This window comes from Paramisgurnus dabryanus, chromosome 3, assembly GCF_030506205.2.
Source record: "Paramisgurnus dabryanus chromosome 3, PD_genome_1.1, whole genome shotgun sequence".
Classification (NCBI taxonomy): Eukaryota; Metazoa; Chordata; class Actinopteri; order Cypriniformes; family Cobitidae; genus Paramisgurnus; species Paramisgurnus dabryanus.
Window position 1 is genome coordinate 38,469,555 of NC_133339.1, and position 16,499 is coordinate 38,486,053.

Below are 16,499 nucleotides of genomic sequence, written 5' to 3' on the forward strand. Positions count from 1 at the left end.
TATTCACACATCATGGATTCTAACATGCTTTCATCATTATAATTGTTTGCTTTTATTATTTTTGTACTAATTTGAATTGCGCCATACTGTTATTTTCATTTTTCTATCACATAAGGACACGTAGTGACATATCAATCATTTTTGGTCACATGTCCTCACGTGACACATATTTGAGGGCAAAATTCACCAAACTTGAACTTTTGAATGAGACAGAATGCACATTTGTTATTTCTTGTGGATGTCTTGCTTTTATTTTGTGCTATAACTTCATTGTAAATCACACTCTACTCATCACTGTATTCAACAGCTCTTCTTGAGTTCAACCCACCAAGTGTTGTTGTGGAGTACGACAGCTCTGTTTCAGTGGATTGTATCACTTATGTCACACATGATGGGATTGGATGGGAAGCCCCTGTAGCATCCGTACCCATGACCACCACAGACAAACTGATCACCTGGAGAGTGTCTAACCTGAGACAATGGGACATAAGGCCACAGTGCTACATGAACTACAACAGGGATCAAATTTCAAGATTACTCCCAGTCACCATTTACAGTGAGTTCCTATGTTATTGTCATTGATTATTATCTGAGATACAGGATCTAATATCTACATTAATTGATGATCAGGTTTTAAATTCTTCTTTCACAGAGACTCCAGATAGTATCTCCATCAACACAGTGGATCACACAGGACCAATGACTGAAGGATCACGGTATGAGCTCCAGTGTGATATTGTGAATGTGGCTCCTAGGAATCTCACTGTGAAATGGTTTAAAGGAGAGACAGAGGTGTATAGTGAGACCTTCACTGACACCATCAAGACTCCAGTGAATGAAACATCTAAACTTAACATCACTGCAGTCAGAGATGATGATGGAGCTCAGTACAGATGTGAAGCAGAGCTGGAACTGGGAGCAGATGGACCTCAACCTCCTCCTAAAGTGACATCAGAACCTCTCAACATCACCATACACTGTATGTTATCAGAAATGTCCTGACACCCCAAAATAAGCATGGTATTGTTTTAATAACCTCAATGTTCTTTTTTTTAGATAAACCACAAATAAGTGTTTGCAATGACTGGACACCAAAGACTGGGACTTTGTTGAGTTCACATCCATCAAGTCTTTATTCAATAGTGGGTAACCCTCGACCAAACATCAGTTGGAAGCTTGGATCATCATCTATCAATGACAATAACGTTCTTAACAAAAGTGATTCTGGCCGGTATACAATCACTGCCAGAAATACATATGGTGAATCCAGCTGTGAAATAAACATCACAGTAGAGTGTGAGTGTTTTCCATGAAAACTGCTATATAAAACTTGATTGCTTTGTTTTATCTGATATTGAAGATTGTTTTTCCTCTACATAGATCCCCCAACGCTGCACTGCAGTGAAACATTTTACCAAATAAAAGAGAAGGAACCCTTTAAATTTCCTTGTTCAGCTGACGGACTTCCAAAATCTGTTGTCTCTGTCTACAAAGCTGATGGAAAAGTTATCCAGTTTCCATTTACTCCCCATAGGGATGACAGTGGCTTATATAATGTAACTGCAAGTAACAAACATGGACATGCATATCATCATCTTAATCTCAGCATCCAGTGTATGTTTTTATTATTTTATTCAACTGAAAAACTGTTAAAAATCTAACCACGTTTTAATAACCTCAATGTTCTTTTTTTTTTAGATAAACCACAAATAAGTGTTTGCAATGACTGGACACCAAAGACTGGGACTTTGTTGAGTTCACATCCATCAAGTCTTTATTCAATAGTGGGTAACCCTCGACCAAACATCAGTTGGAAGCTTGGATCATCATCTATCAATGACGATAACGTTCTTTACAAAAGTGATTCTGGACGGTATACAATCACTGCCAGAAATACATATGGTGAATCCAGCTGTGAAATAAACATCACAGTAGAGTGTGAGTGTTTTCCATGAAAACTGCTATATAAAACTTGATTGCTTTGTTTTATCTGATATTGAAGATTGTTTTTCCTCTACATAGATCCCCCAACGCTGAACTGCAGTAAAACATTTTACGAAATAAAAGAGAAGGAACCCTTTAAATTTCCTTGTTCAGCTGACGGACTTCCAAAATCTGTTGTCTCTGTCTACAAAGCTGACGGAAAAGTTATCCAGTTTCCATTTACTCCCCATAGGGATGACAGTGGCTTATATAATGCAACTGCAAGTAACAAACATGGACATGCATATCATCATCTTAATCTCAGCATCCAGTGTATGTTTTTATTATTTTATTCAACTGAAAAACTGTTAAAAATCTACCGTCACGTTGTTATTTGTTATGCTTGTACTAAATTATTCAAATTTATTTTAATCTTTTAACACAGACGCCCCAGTATTTGACACCAATGAAGAAAAATTTGATGTGGATGAAAGTAGCAATATAACTCTTAAGTGCATTTTCTCTGGTAACCCAGAACCTGATATGTGGTGGACCTTTAAAAATCAGAACATCTCCACTGGGGGGCGCGACAACACCATAAATATCACGAAAGCCACATCTGTCGACGCTGGCGTTTACACGTGCAGTGCCACGAATCAATTCGGACGCAAAGATAAACACTTCACTGTGGTGATAAAAGGTTAGATCTACTGTGAAAATAAGATTATATGATAAAAAAATATTTGTCGATTTGAATGAGATATTGTATGACAGTTGTCAAAACAAGTTTTAATTAAGTGCTATGTCTTAAATCTATAACACAAAAGGATTACGTCATGCCAATGCAGTTCTTCATTAATCGACCTTTTATTTCTCTGTTTTCTTTACAGAAAAGTCTCCCAGCTACTTCTACGTAGTCTACATTATATTATTAATACTTGCAATACTTTTGATGGGTTTACTCTTTCTCTGGTTATGGAAAAAGAGCAAAGCACGGGGATCTTACCAAGTACGAGCAGAGCATGAATTGATACCCTTAACCAATGGGAAATCTAAATGACCCCATACCCTTGCATTGGACAAGATTACAACTTTAAAAAGCTTAAAGCTTGTATAACCCAGCTAAAGTCATTTTTTTTTGTGATTGACTGCTTTGTACATAAAATCAAACTACATAATGTAAAGGACATTCTGTATAAATACAACATTGACATCTTTATTGCCTGAGTATAAGGCCAAGACAAAGATTAAAGGGATAGTTCACACAAAAATAAAAATTCTGTCATCATTTTCATCATGTTGTTGTTACAAACCTGTATACTTTTCTTTGTTTTGATAAACACGAAGGAAGATATTTTGAGGAATATTTGTAAACAAACTATTGACTTTCATAGTAGAAAAAAATAATAATGTGTTAGTGAATGGGGCTCCTTAAAATATATCTCATTGTGTTTAACAGAACAAAGAAATGTATACAGGTTTGTAACAACATGCGAGTGAGAAAATGCTGAGAGAGTTTTTTTTATTTTTGGGTGAACTACTCCTTTAATGGTTGAATTTATTATATTTTTATATGCAAGCAAACTTTGGTCTAGTTTTAGCCTTTATATTTTATAATGTATAACTTGTATAAGTTAAAAGAATATAACTCACATATGACTGTATTTGATTTCTGTGACGTCAGTTCACCGGTTTAAGTAACATTGTTTTCTTCTGAATAATACATGGATATGATGTAAAAATGTAACTTGACAAATATTGATAATGATTTGATGTTAATATTTTAATAAACGCCTTCCCCTTTGTTTTTGAGCAAGTTGTCTCACTCTCTTCTGTAGGTGCCAGTGTTAAGAGCTGGACACTCGATCCGGCGGCTCCTTTAAGAATTAGAGATCTGGGAGTGACGCGGCAGCGCGATCCAGTTGATCCCGCTCGCTCTGCGACAAAAAATTATCCGTGCCAGCCAAATAAAGTTGCTCATACTAGATGACTGTTGTATAACGTTACTCATCCCGGAATGTGAACAAAGGAAATGTGAACTCGCTATATTTGATGATTTAAACATCTGTTACTCTCGTGATTTGGGATAAGTTCAGTGTTAGCGATAAGAGAAGCCGAACATGGATTGGGGCACTGAGCTTTGGGTAAGTAAATTATCTCACTGTTTTATGTTATATCTAACTTTGCGACTTTATTAAATAAGGTTGATGAACTTTTTAGCTAAATATATGCGCGCGAAAATGTTACTTTATGGCAAATAGCGTACAACATGATAAAACCGCACAAGACCTTTTCGCGGTTTGATAAACGTCATTTATCATGTTAAAGTTGTCAGTTGCAAGTATATCTCGATTAATTATCTTAAATAAACGCAAATATGTGCGTTACCGTGATGTTAAAGTCATTGCAACCACAACAAACAACAACAGTGCTGTGTTAATTTAACCATGGCTGCCCCAATTTTCATCCAACTTACAGTCGTTTTCTTGTTATCGCGAGATGTTATAAACATTATTATTTAAAGTACAGTACTATTTCACTTTTCTGTAGACGAGTTAGTGACTCTATAATGTTTACACTAAACTTTACACGACTTAGTCAATGTCACAGCACGACTCAAGCTGGAGGCATTTTAATAATGCCCTTGTTTACCTGCTTGTACAGGATAGCTTCTCCCAGGACCACCTACTTGTTTGCTATTAATAAAAAGTTATAAGTCCTGTTTATTTGATTGTTTGTAAAAATACCTGATGAAATCGAGTTGTTAACCAAAACTTATTGATTGGCACATTTTATTTGGTGAAAGATTTGTGCTTTTATTCATAGACATAATACATTTTTATAGTGTGTTCCCTGAGTTTAAACCTGTGAACTTTTATGCTGCTAACGCAATGCTATACAATACCGTTAGATTGAAACATCATCTAACATTAGTTTTAGGATCTCGTCCTGGTGCAGCATCATCAATGGCATGCATTAGAGTTCCCGTTTCCTCATCTCTGTCATGTCCCTTGTACGAAACTTCCCATATTTTTCCCCAGACAGATTTTACTGACATCTCCGCATGCATGTAGCCTTACGCAGAAGTGAGTGACCTCATTGCTGTTACTCCCCTTAGGCCTCCGTGCCCTGTCCCCTTTACATCATCTCGGCCATTGCACCAGCCTCATTAGTTTTGGCCTAATTTATTAAATACACACCATCTAGTCCACTTCTCTGTGTTTATTTTGGTGTTCTGCTTCACTCTTTTTCGTAAAAACTTTTTTGCCATCTTATTTATGTTCTTGTCTTTTTTTGTTACCGGGGAAATGCCATCACATGGGTTTCAGCTTTATACTAGAGAGAGAAGTGAAAGTTAAAGTGGATTCGTGTCAGCTTCTGTTTTTTAGTTAGCGGGTACACATGTCTGTGGTTAAAAGTTTTGAATGATTTGGACGACGTGTAAGCGAAGGGAAAGGGCGAGGATGATCTGATAAACCTAGGATTACCGTCACTCTAAGCAACGTCTAACCTGATTGGTCTTGGTTGGGTTAGACACTAAATGACATTTCCGTGGCTTGACTAAGAGATCTGTCCACTCCCTTGCTGTTAATTCATAAGCTATTTTTGGCAGCTCTTTGCTAGGTTTCTTTCTGCCTCAGCCACTCGCTCGGTAAGAAAAAGGGTGGCTGATTTGTGTGTTTATTGCTATAAATTCTTTCTGCATGTTTCAAGAAACAGCACAGCGGGCTCCTTATTAAGTTTTTATTGCGTGATGAAGGACAGTGGTATGTTACTGTGGACTGTCGCTCTGTGCTGGGATTATAGGTTTGCAGTGCACTATGTGAAGGAGGAGTCAATAGAGTCTTGAAGTACAAGGAAAGGTCAAGACTTGACCGAATACAATGCTACAGATAAGAGTGACCCTGGTGTAAATTTTGCCTAGGCTTGTTTTAATAGCATGAATGGTTGTTTTCAAAGGGGATCTCTGCTAGTTTTAAGATCGTAAAGATAGCAGTTGATGTGTGAATCCATGCTAAACTCTCTGCTGCTGATGTTGTTTCATAGCTACATTCAGGATGACTCACTGAAACATTTGCATTACATTTCCATTCATGCATTTTATCCAAAGGGACTTGCAGTGCAAAGGCAATGTTATACCTCTGGGCTATACAGGAGTGATCAGTAGACAGTAAAGAAATGTCTGTGTGTAATATTCAGTGATGGAAATGGCAGATAATCACTATGTACACTTTAGGTGGGGACAACTGTTATATTTTTAAACCATTAATGTAGAAAATCCAACTATTTTATGTATAAAGTTTGAAATTCATTCCCTGGACTCAGTCCCCTACTGAGTCCCACACCCAAAATATTTTTCATAAGCCCTTTTCACCAAGAGATTACGTAAAATACATGGAAAATGCATCCGGGATTTGTCCGGGATTGTTTTGATTTTTTTGTTCGTTCACACTACCAATGATTTATCGGAATCTGTATGTGCATTTACACACGTACCGTAAAGATCCCATTAATACATGTGACATATTTTTTTCCACATCATCTGAAGTTTGCTAATTATCCGTGATTTCTCTCTTGAGAAAACAAGAGCATGCATTTTAGTTAATGACAAGATTATAAAGACCGTGTGATGCGCTGTTCTGTCATGGTGGTGAATGATCTCTGCTTCAGCGCGGATAGTGACAAGTTCCCTGATCTCTGTTTCATTCCAGTTTGCAGACATTTCTAGATGTGAATGTGGGTCTGCGTTTAAATCACTGTGTCAAAGAGCTGAACCGTAACTAACTTCTTGATGGGATGACACACGTGTCCTCGCTACGGCACGCCTCTTACTGCACTGTTTCTGCATCTTGTTCACACACACTGCTTTCCGTGTATGTAACGGCAATGTTACTCTTTATGGGAGCGAACACCAAAACATTTACTGACACATTTGTCTCTCTACCAATTTTACGGAAATTTTCTGGGACCAAAGTGCTGTGTGAATTAGGGATGGGCACGAGTACTTGATTGCTCGAATACTCGAATGTGGCATCGATGTTTGATCACGAAAACGATGATCATGTGGATTTATTTATTTATTGTGGTTATGGCGGCATATGGATGTCTGGTTAGCGTTACAAGCGCATGTGGTAGTAAAGACTGGGTCTGGAGATGCGTGTTTGACGTCGTGTTGTGCTACGCAGACCGCCGTATGACATAATATTACCAGGCATAATTCAAAAACAAACGGATAACTCCGCGCACCCGCCACGAGGCAACCCGCCGATCCACGCAATGCGCGGCAACCCGTTAATCTTGCCGATCCTATGAAGCCAGCCACACCTCACATCACTGATGCACTATAGTTTAAATGGATGCCGTGATTTTCGGAAATACAGTCAGTCAGGTGCAAAACGTACAGCGCCGTCAAAGGTTCAATGGGTTATCATCTCCTATTTAAACATCAAATGTCAAGAGATACCAGAGATTGATATGAGCATTACTTCTTGACTGAGAACAGGTGAGAGGACAACATGAGTCATGACATAGCTAATCGCTAAAATTATAGCAAAAGACTTAAAGCTGCTTAATTTTATGAAGCTTTTGCTTCGACTCCACGTGATTATAAGCGCACTGTTTATATTGGGTGGTGATGGCGCAGTGGATAAGACACACACCTTTGGTGTGAGAGACCTGGGTTCGAATCCACTGTGACTCACCATTGTGTACATGAGCAAGACACTTAACCCCTAGTTGCTCCAGAGGCGTGCGACCTCATATAGCAATTGTAAGTCGCTTTGGATAAAAGCGTCAGCTAAATGAATAAATGTAAATGTAAATGTTTATGGTGCACATCCACAACAGGAGTAAAACTTTCTGTACATAACTTAGTTTAAAACTTAGTTGAAGTCTTGCATTTTTTGCAGATAGATGCACGTTGTATAATACATGTATATTGCATAAACGCTTAATATTATGTAGAGTGCGTCATATAGAAAGCGCTTCGGTTTGTACTTATTAACCCTTTAGTTTCACTTCATCACGCAGCTATTCCTGTAAGAGGTTTTTGTTAAAAAACATTTAATTCATTAATAATCTACTATGTGTTCATTGTTCTGTCATAGTTTCTTCAAAATTAAGTTTTATTTGAGTTTTTTTAATAAAAATATTTTCACTTTCACCATGACGTGTATGCCCCGCCCCTTTGATTTCCCCAGTTAATCGAGTACTCGTTCTTCAGACCTATGGATTAATCAAAATGAAGAAATAAGATAAAATCCCCATCCTTAGTGTGAATGGGGTTACAAAGGAAAGTTCATTTATAAATTTACTGGGATTTTTGCTTTGTGGCATTATGATAACACATAAAAATATAAAGGAGCGGCTCCAAATTGCAGTGGTTTTTGTAAAGGACATTTTTACAGGCATCACAGTATTTTTTGTGTTGAATTTAATATATGCAGATCATTGTGTCCGTATAGGATAATTTTTTATTAAAGTCACAATTAAACGGATGTAGCGATTATCTTATTTTCCGTCGCGACATTTATCCAAATGTAACGGCTTCTGAAATGAGAAAAAAAGGTAGGCCGGGAATTCGTTCATCAAGAACTGATTGGATCGTTGGAAGTTGGTTCATTCATGTTGTTAATTGCTAATCATTGCAAACTTTTCCCGGGCCCTGCCCTCTTGCCATTCCTCATGACTGAAAGTAAAGGGAGATAGTTTCAACGGGGGGAGAAGATTAGCGTTTTTTATTAAAATGTATGGTCTGTATAGACCGATATGTTTTATATACCAATAAAAGAAAATGACAAGATAAAGGTCCAATAATTGTTAATAATAATAATAATTATGTTAAATACTACTGACAAAAAGTTAAAAGCAGATCAAAATAAGTTAAACATGCAAATGTGCTATTAAAATACTTCAGGGGGGTACTTCAAGTAAATCGTTTAGGTCAAGGGGGGTTGGGCTGACAAAATAGTTTGAAAACCCCTGACTTACAGTAATGGCAATTTGGGGGAGGGGTGGAGAAGTTTACAAAAACAATGTCACAATGCCCAACAACAGCATTCTTTGTTTTACGATCCGTAAATGTCTTTTATTTACTGCATTGACATTCCTGTCAGTACAAATATACAAAACTGATGTGATGTGTTATGCGTACAAATAATTGCTGTCATCACAAGAAGATGCACACAAACAGTTGTGTCAAGTTTGTAATTATCGTCGACCTCACGAGAAGAGTTCTTTTGTTTAAAGTTGTAAAGTGCTTTATTTTTGTAAGTGGGTAGGTTGTGAGGGGGTAGGGAATGCTTTTCTTGTCCTATATTAATGGACTCCATTTTGAGGAGAGAGGAGGAGGAGGTGGAGTCCGGGACATGGCCCGTCTTGTTAGGAATGTCATCCCAAAAGCACCTCCCATTTTACCACTTCAAAACACGTGTATGTCCAGGCCGACAGAGGTAGGGTTGGGGGGCTGGGAGACATTTCCAGATATCATCACTCTCAAACGCTCAGGCCTGTACTTGAAACTGCTCCACCAAATAAGGAACTGGGAAAAGGCAAAAGACATCCGAACCAGACTTCTCGTCTTCTCTTTCATTTCAGTACTGTTTCACATTTGGTGTAAATGCTGACAAATGTTTGACAAATTAGCCTCTAAGTAAGTGTTTTTTTTTCCTGGATGTGCTAGGAAATGACATGATATTCATATTTTTCTTGAGTATTGTTGAAATACAGCAGGAAGTAGGGAAGACTTGCACTTCCTGTGTCCTGTCTGCTCAAACGCTCATGACAGGATGAGTTTATAGCCGTGAGGAACCCCCTGCCTCCCACAGATAACATTACTCAGGGTCAAGGGTTGTGGCCAGGCAGGGAATCTCTGGGTTGTAATGTGTAGGCAGATGTGAAAAAACACATCATCTGCCCTAAATGTATTATTAACCCAAGCTGGATCATTCACAGATGAGATGTGTACGTCAGGATGGTCAACTAGCTGTAAGCGAGTGTTAGCAACACAGTGCATGAGTTCGATCCCAGGGGCCACACAAACCCATACAAGAAGGAATGCACTTGAATGCACGGTCACTTTGGATAAGTGCATCATGCCAAATGCATAAATATTAACGTAAAGTATGCTAAAGACTATGATCATGACCTGATTGCTGTCTGATGGACCACAAACGTGCCTCAACATAAAGGTATTTTTTAAGGCTAGTCAATGAGTCAACCAACTGACAAGTTGATTTTGATCATTTTGATTCTTCGTTACAGGACCAGTACGACATAATTGACAAACACACACAATCTGGCCTGGACTTGGTGGAGAAATATGTGAAGTTTGTGAAGGAACGGACAGAGATTGAACAAAACTATGCAAAGCAACTTCGGTAAGTAATTTTAACAAGGGCTCTCCAGTTTGTGCAGCTGTAGGTGAATGTGTATACAGTCTGTAAGTGCTCACATGTGCGGACCTGCAACGTGTGTTCGTGCAGAGCTGTGCCTCATTGTGAAATAAATGGGTCATGTGACTTTTTTGGGACAGAACAGATCTTGACAGCACCTCAGAGAGTTACCATTGGCTTTGGACCAGGGGATAAGCATATACTCGCATGATAGTTGGCTCGCTCACCACTAGGCCTTGACACTCACTCGATTCTCACGCTTGTCTGTGTGTATTTTGCAACTCAGAGAGAGAGAGAGAGAGAGAGAGGGAGAAAGAGAGAGGAAGTGGGAGCAGACAAACATATGACTGAGCGGATGTGGATACATATAGTGAAAGATCTGGCATATAATTATATTTACATTTTACATTCATCCAATATGTTTTTTAGTCAAATAGTTAACTAGGTCAGTTAAGTATGTAACAGGTTTTCTGCATGAGGAGAGGTCAAGAATGTTATTAGCAACACCAAGGACATGGGTTTGAATCTAACGTTTCAATAAAATGTATATCCTGAATAAAGGTGTGCAATAATATCTTAACTGTTGTTTTAACAACATGCATCATATTATTGACTGACATAGTCATACTCCTATTTCAAACAAACAGCATTTAGTGGCCACAGTTTCACTGTTCGATAATTAAAGGAAAGCCATCACGTGAAGCCGTGCAGATGTTTAACATTTGGTCAGTTATGTTACAATGTTATATTTTTGCTTCTTGCATGTATGGCACATGGTGCACCGAACAGTAGAGCAGTGTTATGTAATGATTTTAATTTAATGCTTTAGTTTTAAACAATAAATAACTTTTCGTTCAATATATTTTTCCATTAATACCAAACTTTAAGAATATAAGACTTTTACAAATGTTTTTGAAGAATGCAAAATGTTATCTATTTATAGTCCTCGACATAATCACAGAAATGATCATGAATGCTCTGTACTAAATTGCATTTTGACTATACACTTCATTTTTCATGTGCGATTCAAACCCATGACCTTGGTGTTGCTTGCGCCATGAGGTGCAAAAATAATTTGCCTATTAGTTTGCATAGTTCATTGAACAGCTGCAGTTTACTATTTAGTAGTTCATTAAAAAGTAGCTCTGTCATAGTTTTCTTACTTTCTGTTTGTTCTAAAGCTATGACTTTTTATTGTGAAACATGTGGTTCGGTCAATAAAACACTTCCGCATAGGATGAAATTGTGTATCCTCGCTCATGACTCCTTGTTCCTCACCTCCTTGGTGGTGAAAATAAAGAATTGAGATGTGCTAAAAGATTGTAAAGTTTGATTGGTTTCCGGGTCATAGGATGTAGGAGCAAGGAAACGAGAAGGAAACACATATTGAGAAGCACACCCACTCTTGCTTTTTGCTAACAGTGGTAAAGTCATCAAAATAACACAAATTAAAATAGGAATTATGTAGTGAAAAAAAATGTTAATGACCGAAACTTGTTCAAGTTTCTTAATGGTCTTTCTTCAATGTTATCCAATGGGATTAAAGTCTCTGGAGGTGCATGTCAAAGTGATATGGAGCCTTGAAAGACATTTCAGTCGAGTTCATCCAGACTTATTTTTGTCTCCGGGGTTAATTATTGCTTATGTTTGCTTATGTAAATTATTGCTTGCCTGTATGGCTGATTCAAACTGGTTTTAAGACCTTTATCCTGGGCAAACCGTCCTTGTTGAGGTTTTGTAACCGTTTGTGCCGAGAAGATTTTGTAATTGTAGGTTAAGTGGCTATACATCAGTGGAATATACTGTATATACTGATGAGCCATTACATTATGACCATGCCAGCCTAGAGCAATGAGCCCACCTGGCAACCAAATGATGGCCAAGTGCATCGACCAATAGAGTGTTTGGTGTCAGAATGGGAAAAGCTGCCGATTTATTGGATTTTGATTTTGAGTGCATAAATTGTGGGTTGTTCCCGTGCACATCAAAAGTGCTGCATGGATGGCCCGAATGAGCAGCAGCATTCAGTTGCGTGTTGTATGATGCTCAGTGATTCCAGAGGGGAAGGGAGACGCACGCATTATTCACAGAGACTACAGGGCCACAGGGTTACAAATCACGAAAAGCTACAACAGTAGTGACCGGTGCAATGCACACAGTTAACAGGCCTGCATAGCTAATGACCAACCCATGGTCCCATGCTAACTGCACGCCATCATCAACAATGCATGAAATGGGGCCCAAGATCATAGTGTTTGGGTCACGGATGGTTGGAAGAAAGTGGCTACATACAACTTCTGTATGCACATTTTACGAACAAATTTGTGCGTACGCATGCTTTGTGAATGAGAACCACTGATTTTTTAAATCCAAATCTTTTTATCTGATTTCTAGAAATTTAACCAAGAAATACAGCCCTAAGCGAGGCAGCAAAGAAGAGCAGGAATGCAGGTAATTTCGTTTCATAAAATGTTTTCTGTGGGACATTGTAACTATTCAGCCTGAACAATGTGATATTAGAAAAGAAAGCTGACAAATCCCCAGTCACTTGAATCAGATCGCACTGGTCTGGTGAGCTGTGTCTGATGTTGCTACAGCGACTGAGCAGTGATACCTGTGGGATTGTTTCTGACTCCAAACAAACGCACATTAGCTTAGCAAACAAATGCACAGACCTGCAAATGACTTTATGTATTCTCCCTCTGGAAAACTAAACTAATAAAGTCAGTCATGAATATCAGACAGCAGCCACAGAAATACAGACAACATTAAATGACATTTGCAATATGTATTATTTATGTAATCTGACTAATGAAAACTGAGCCAAGGTATTATTGATTATTATTTATTTCCTACTCACAAGGTCTCATTTACATAAAAGTCATGTCAGAGGGGTTATTCAGATTCTGCTTATTGATTCTTTTTGGTTCCCAGTTTTGATTCCAGTGTGTTAAAGTCAACATTTGCATACCAAACCATATGGTCATTTAGCCTAATTACTGCCAACGGTTATGCAAAATATATTTTTACAAGACATTAACAGGTGAATACTATCTTTTTCTATAGCAAAAAGTGCATTGATTACCATTTGTATTACAATAGTTTATTATTTCTAGATAAAAGAATTTGAAATTTTTATTTTATATTAAGGATCCATAAGAATCTGATTCCAGGATTGGAATTGATGTGTGATTTATTACCCTTATATGGATTGATATTTATGCACTATATCTTCCAGTGACATTTAAGAAAGATACCAAATAAATAAATAAATAGCAATGCTGTTTCTTTCATTTACTTTTAGTTTATGTAGCCTATATATGTGTATATATGTCATAGAAAGTGTATATTTTTAGATGCTGTGGCTTGTCATAGGTTTTGTTAAGGTGAAGTTTGTAACTAAATCTGTAAGATCTCATCCATATAACATGTTTGCAGGTTTTCTAATCACCAGGCTTTTCTGGACATCATGAATGAGCTGAATGACTATGCAGGTCAGAGGGAGCTGATCGCTGAGAACATGATGATGAACATCTGCATCGAGCTCACCAAGTACCTGCAGGAACTCAAACAGGAACGTAAAATGGTAAGAAAGTCAAACAGCAGAACTGGGCCAAGCTTTAAATAAAGGACGCTGTGGGACAGATGACTGGGGAGAGAGGAACGCTGAGAGTTGGATTATGGGTGTGGAACAGCAGCATAGCCAGAAACTTTTGATAAATGATTGATTACATAAGATTAGTAAAGTCATGAAGATTTATAAAACAAACATTTAAAGGTTTCTAGGGATGTATCTTCATCCTTTTAAGTTTATCTATTACACAAAAAAATTAACAGATCAACAGTTTTCCTGTTTTAAGTTCATTAAAAGAATTTTTAAGATGTAAAATACGGCATTACAAGTCCAGTGACTGAGATTAGATATTAATATTGAGATATTCGAGGCTGCTGTAAAACGTTGTTAACCTTCTTGACTTCAGCACAACGTTGGAATTAAAGATGATGATGGGACTCTAGTGCGGTACAAAATAAATAGCATAAAGATTTTTGTCTGGGGCTAGAAAAAAATATCTAAGCCACTGACTGTTTTCTTAAGACAATGATGGGGTGAGCCTGAATGCCCAACGGGTTGCCCCGGACCGCCCATGGCTACACCAGAGATTTAAAGGAGAGACAGTATGCATGATTATAAAGTAACATCAGTCTCTTTTGGAGGAAGTGTCTTTAAGTTTCTGCCACACTGTGGAATGTTTTGGGTTGAGCACACTAGTGTTTATCTTCATGAAAACATGCTCCCCAAATAACCTTACATTGTCTTATCTTGTTTGTCTTTTTGAATTGGCTGTAGTACTTACAAAGGCAAACATCTAACATTGGTTCGCATCTATAGGATTGAATTTTGAAAACTTTAATACATGAACGAGCAGGTGTAATTTTATTTTGAGTTTGGGGGGACATCTGACTGTTTGTATAAAGTATACGTTGCACAATTTCCTTTACTTTTTTCCACCCAAGAACAAAGAACCATTTAGGGATTTTCAACATACCTCTAACCCTAATATTATGTTTTGGCCAAGGGGCAACCTTCCAGTCTCTTTTGAACATGGAGTGAATTATGGCGCTTTTCCATCGCATAGTACCCCACAGTTTGGTTTGGGTCAGGTCGGGTCAGCTCACATCACTTTGGCTTGGTTAGTTTTTCATTGATTTTAGTAACACTTCAGAGTGGGAAGGATTATAGGCGTGTCGTTATATTTGTGCTGCCAACAGCTGTGACATCATATAAGAAAGCGTCATTGGACATTCCCATACATTCATTTATTTCTCAGTCCACCGCAAAATTAAAATTGACCACCACAAATAGATGTTTGCACTTCGTGTTTATCACTACCTCTGTCTCACATGACAGTTTTTGTTCAAACACCCGTGGCGTCGTCAACATGCTCCGCTGAGTCTCATTTAAGTTGCATTTAAGCATAATATGTGAACGTGCTCGTCCCGAATGTTTCACCACAAAATGCAAGTCTGGAAAAAACTGTTATGGTGTTCCTGATTCTCAACTTGTGATGTTTTTCATCGCTAAAAGGGAGTTTGGGAACTTATAGCAGAGCACAGATAACAACATGTTTGCTCGAGACAGCGCAAGCTAGCATAAAGGTAAGGCTAATCTTTTACATGATAGCGATGACGCTTCTCTCAGACCAATCAGTGATCTACAGTGTTTTCGTATCACATTTCGGTATCAGCTCAGATCGCTTGGAACCCCGACCAGTGTGGTACTAAAAAAAGTATTTGTTACCACATACTGCACCCAGTGAAAAAGCACCCAAAAGTAAGCTTAACCAAACCAAACTGTGGGGTACCATGCAATGGAAAAGCGCCATTAAACTGCAATTCATCGACTTGCCCCTAGAGACTGGCTCCAAAAGAGAGTCAATCCCACAGACCCCCCATGTTAAAATGCCACCTTTACAGCAGAAATAAATATGTTTACAGCCCGGTGCAAAATGTGTTTTTGATCTATTTAACTAATTTTGCCCTTTATAACAAACAGCTGAGTTCAATATACCCCATCGCAGTTAAGTTATTTTAGGCCTTAAAGTTATTTTGACTGGTGGATTGCTGCTGCTGTTGTCACTACCATCGAGCTAGGTGGGCGTAGTTTCAGCAACCAGGCACCTCAGCTCTACCAACTTTTCACCTCTTGTGGTTATTAGGGAATAAGATGACGAAGGCCGGCTTTACAAACTTTGGGCTTCACAAATGCTCTGCAGAAACCTACGGTTGATGTCATGGAAACTCCGTCCATATTTATACAGTCTATGGTTTTGGCATGCAGCTTTTGTGATAAATGATACCTTAAAGTGGGCATGACACGGAAGTTGGGATTGTCTTTATTTCTCTATTGAAAGAAAAAAATGTTGACAAGACTTGATTTGTCTAACGGGAACTGATTGGAGCGTTGGACATCACTAACAAATCATAAGGACGATCAACTGCAGTGAGCCCCAATAGCCTCTCCCTTGTGCCATAACACGTGACAGGAAGAAGTTATTTTGAGGGGACTTGGAGGTTAACGTTTTGATAAAAGTTTATGAGGGGAAACTTGATACAAAAAAATATGAAGTACACAGATAAATTATTAAATTATTACATTAAAATAAGAATGGCCTTTTTTGATTT

At 38.1% G+C, this 16,499-nt stretch overlaps 2 protein-coding genes across 8 annotated transcripts in view; both read left to right on the top strand.

Moving 5' to 3' along the window:
• Positions 1-3,719, top strand: part of LOC135731030 (hemicentin-1) — a 49,552-nt gene extending 45,833 nt beyond the window's left edge. For 5 of the 7 annotated variants that reach the window (XM_065249015.2, XM_065249322.2, XM_065249381.2 and 2 more), the window contains 8 exons: positions 308-556; positions 653-979; positions 1,057-1,296; positions 1,381-1,614; positions 1,699-1,938; positions 2,023-2,256; positions 2,369-2,623; positions 2,814-3,717. In XM_065249015.2, the coding sequence (XP_065105087.1) occupies positions 308-556; positions 653-979; positions 1,057-1,296; positions 1,381-1,614; positions 1,699-1,938; positions 2,023-2,256; positions 2,369-2,623; positions 2,814-2,983 (1,949 nt within the window). In that variant the 3' untranslated portion in view covers positions 2,984-3,717. Of the gene's footprint in view, positions 1-307; positions 557-652; positions 980-1,056; positions 1,297-1,380; positions 1,615-1,698; positions 1,939-2,022; positions 2,257-2,368; positions 2,624-2,813 lie in introns of all 7 variants that reach the window. The other 2 variants (XM_065249204.2, XM_065249275.2) reach the window with 2 other exon arrangements.
• Positions 3,720-3,813: 94 nt separating this feature from the next.
• trip10a (thyroid hormone receptor interactor 10a) overlaps positions 3,814-16,499 on the top strand; it is a 20,161-nt gene continuing 7,475 nt past the window's right edge. The window contains exons 1-4 of the mRNA XM_073814122.1: positions 3,814-4,067; positions 10,186-10,301; positions 12,711-12,767; positions 13,755-13,902. Of these exons, the coding sequence (XP_073670223.1) occupies positions 4,044-4,067; positions 10,186-10,301; positions 12,711-12,767; positions 13,755-13,902 (345 nt within the window). The 5' untranslated portion in view covers positions 3,814-4,043. The remainder of the gene's footprint in view (positions 4,068-10,185; positions 10,302-12,710; positions 12,768-13,754; positions 13,903-16,499) is intronic.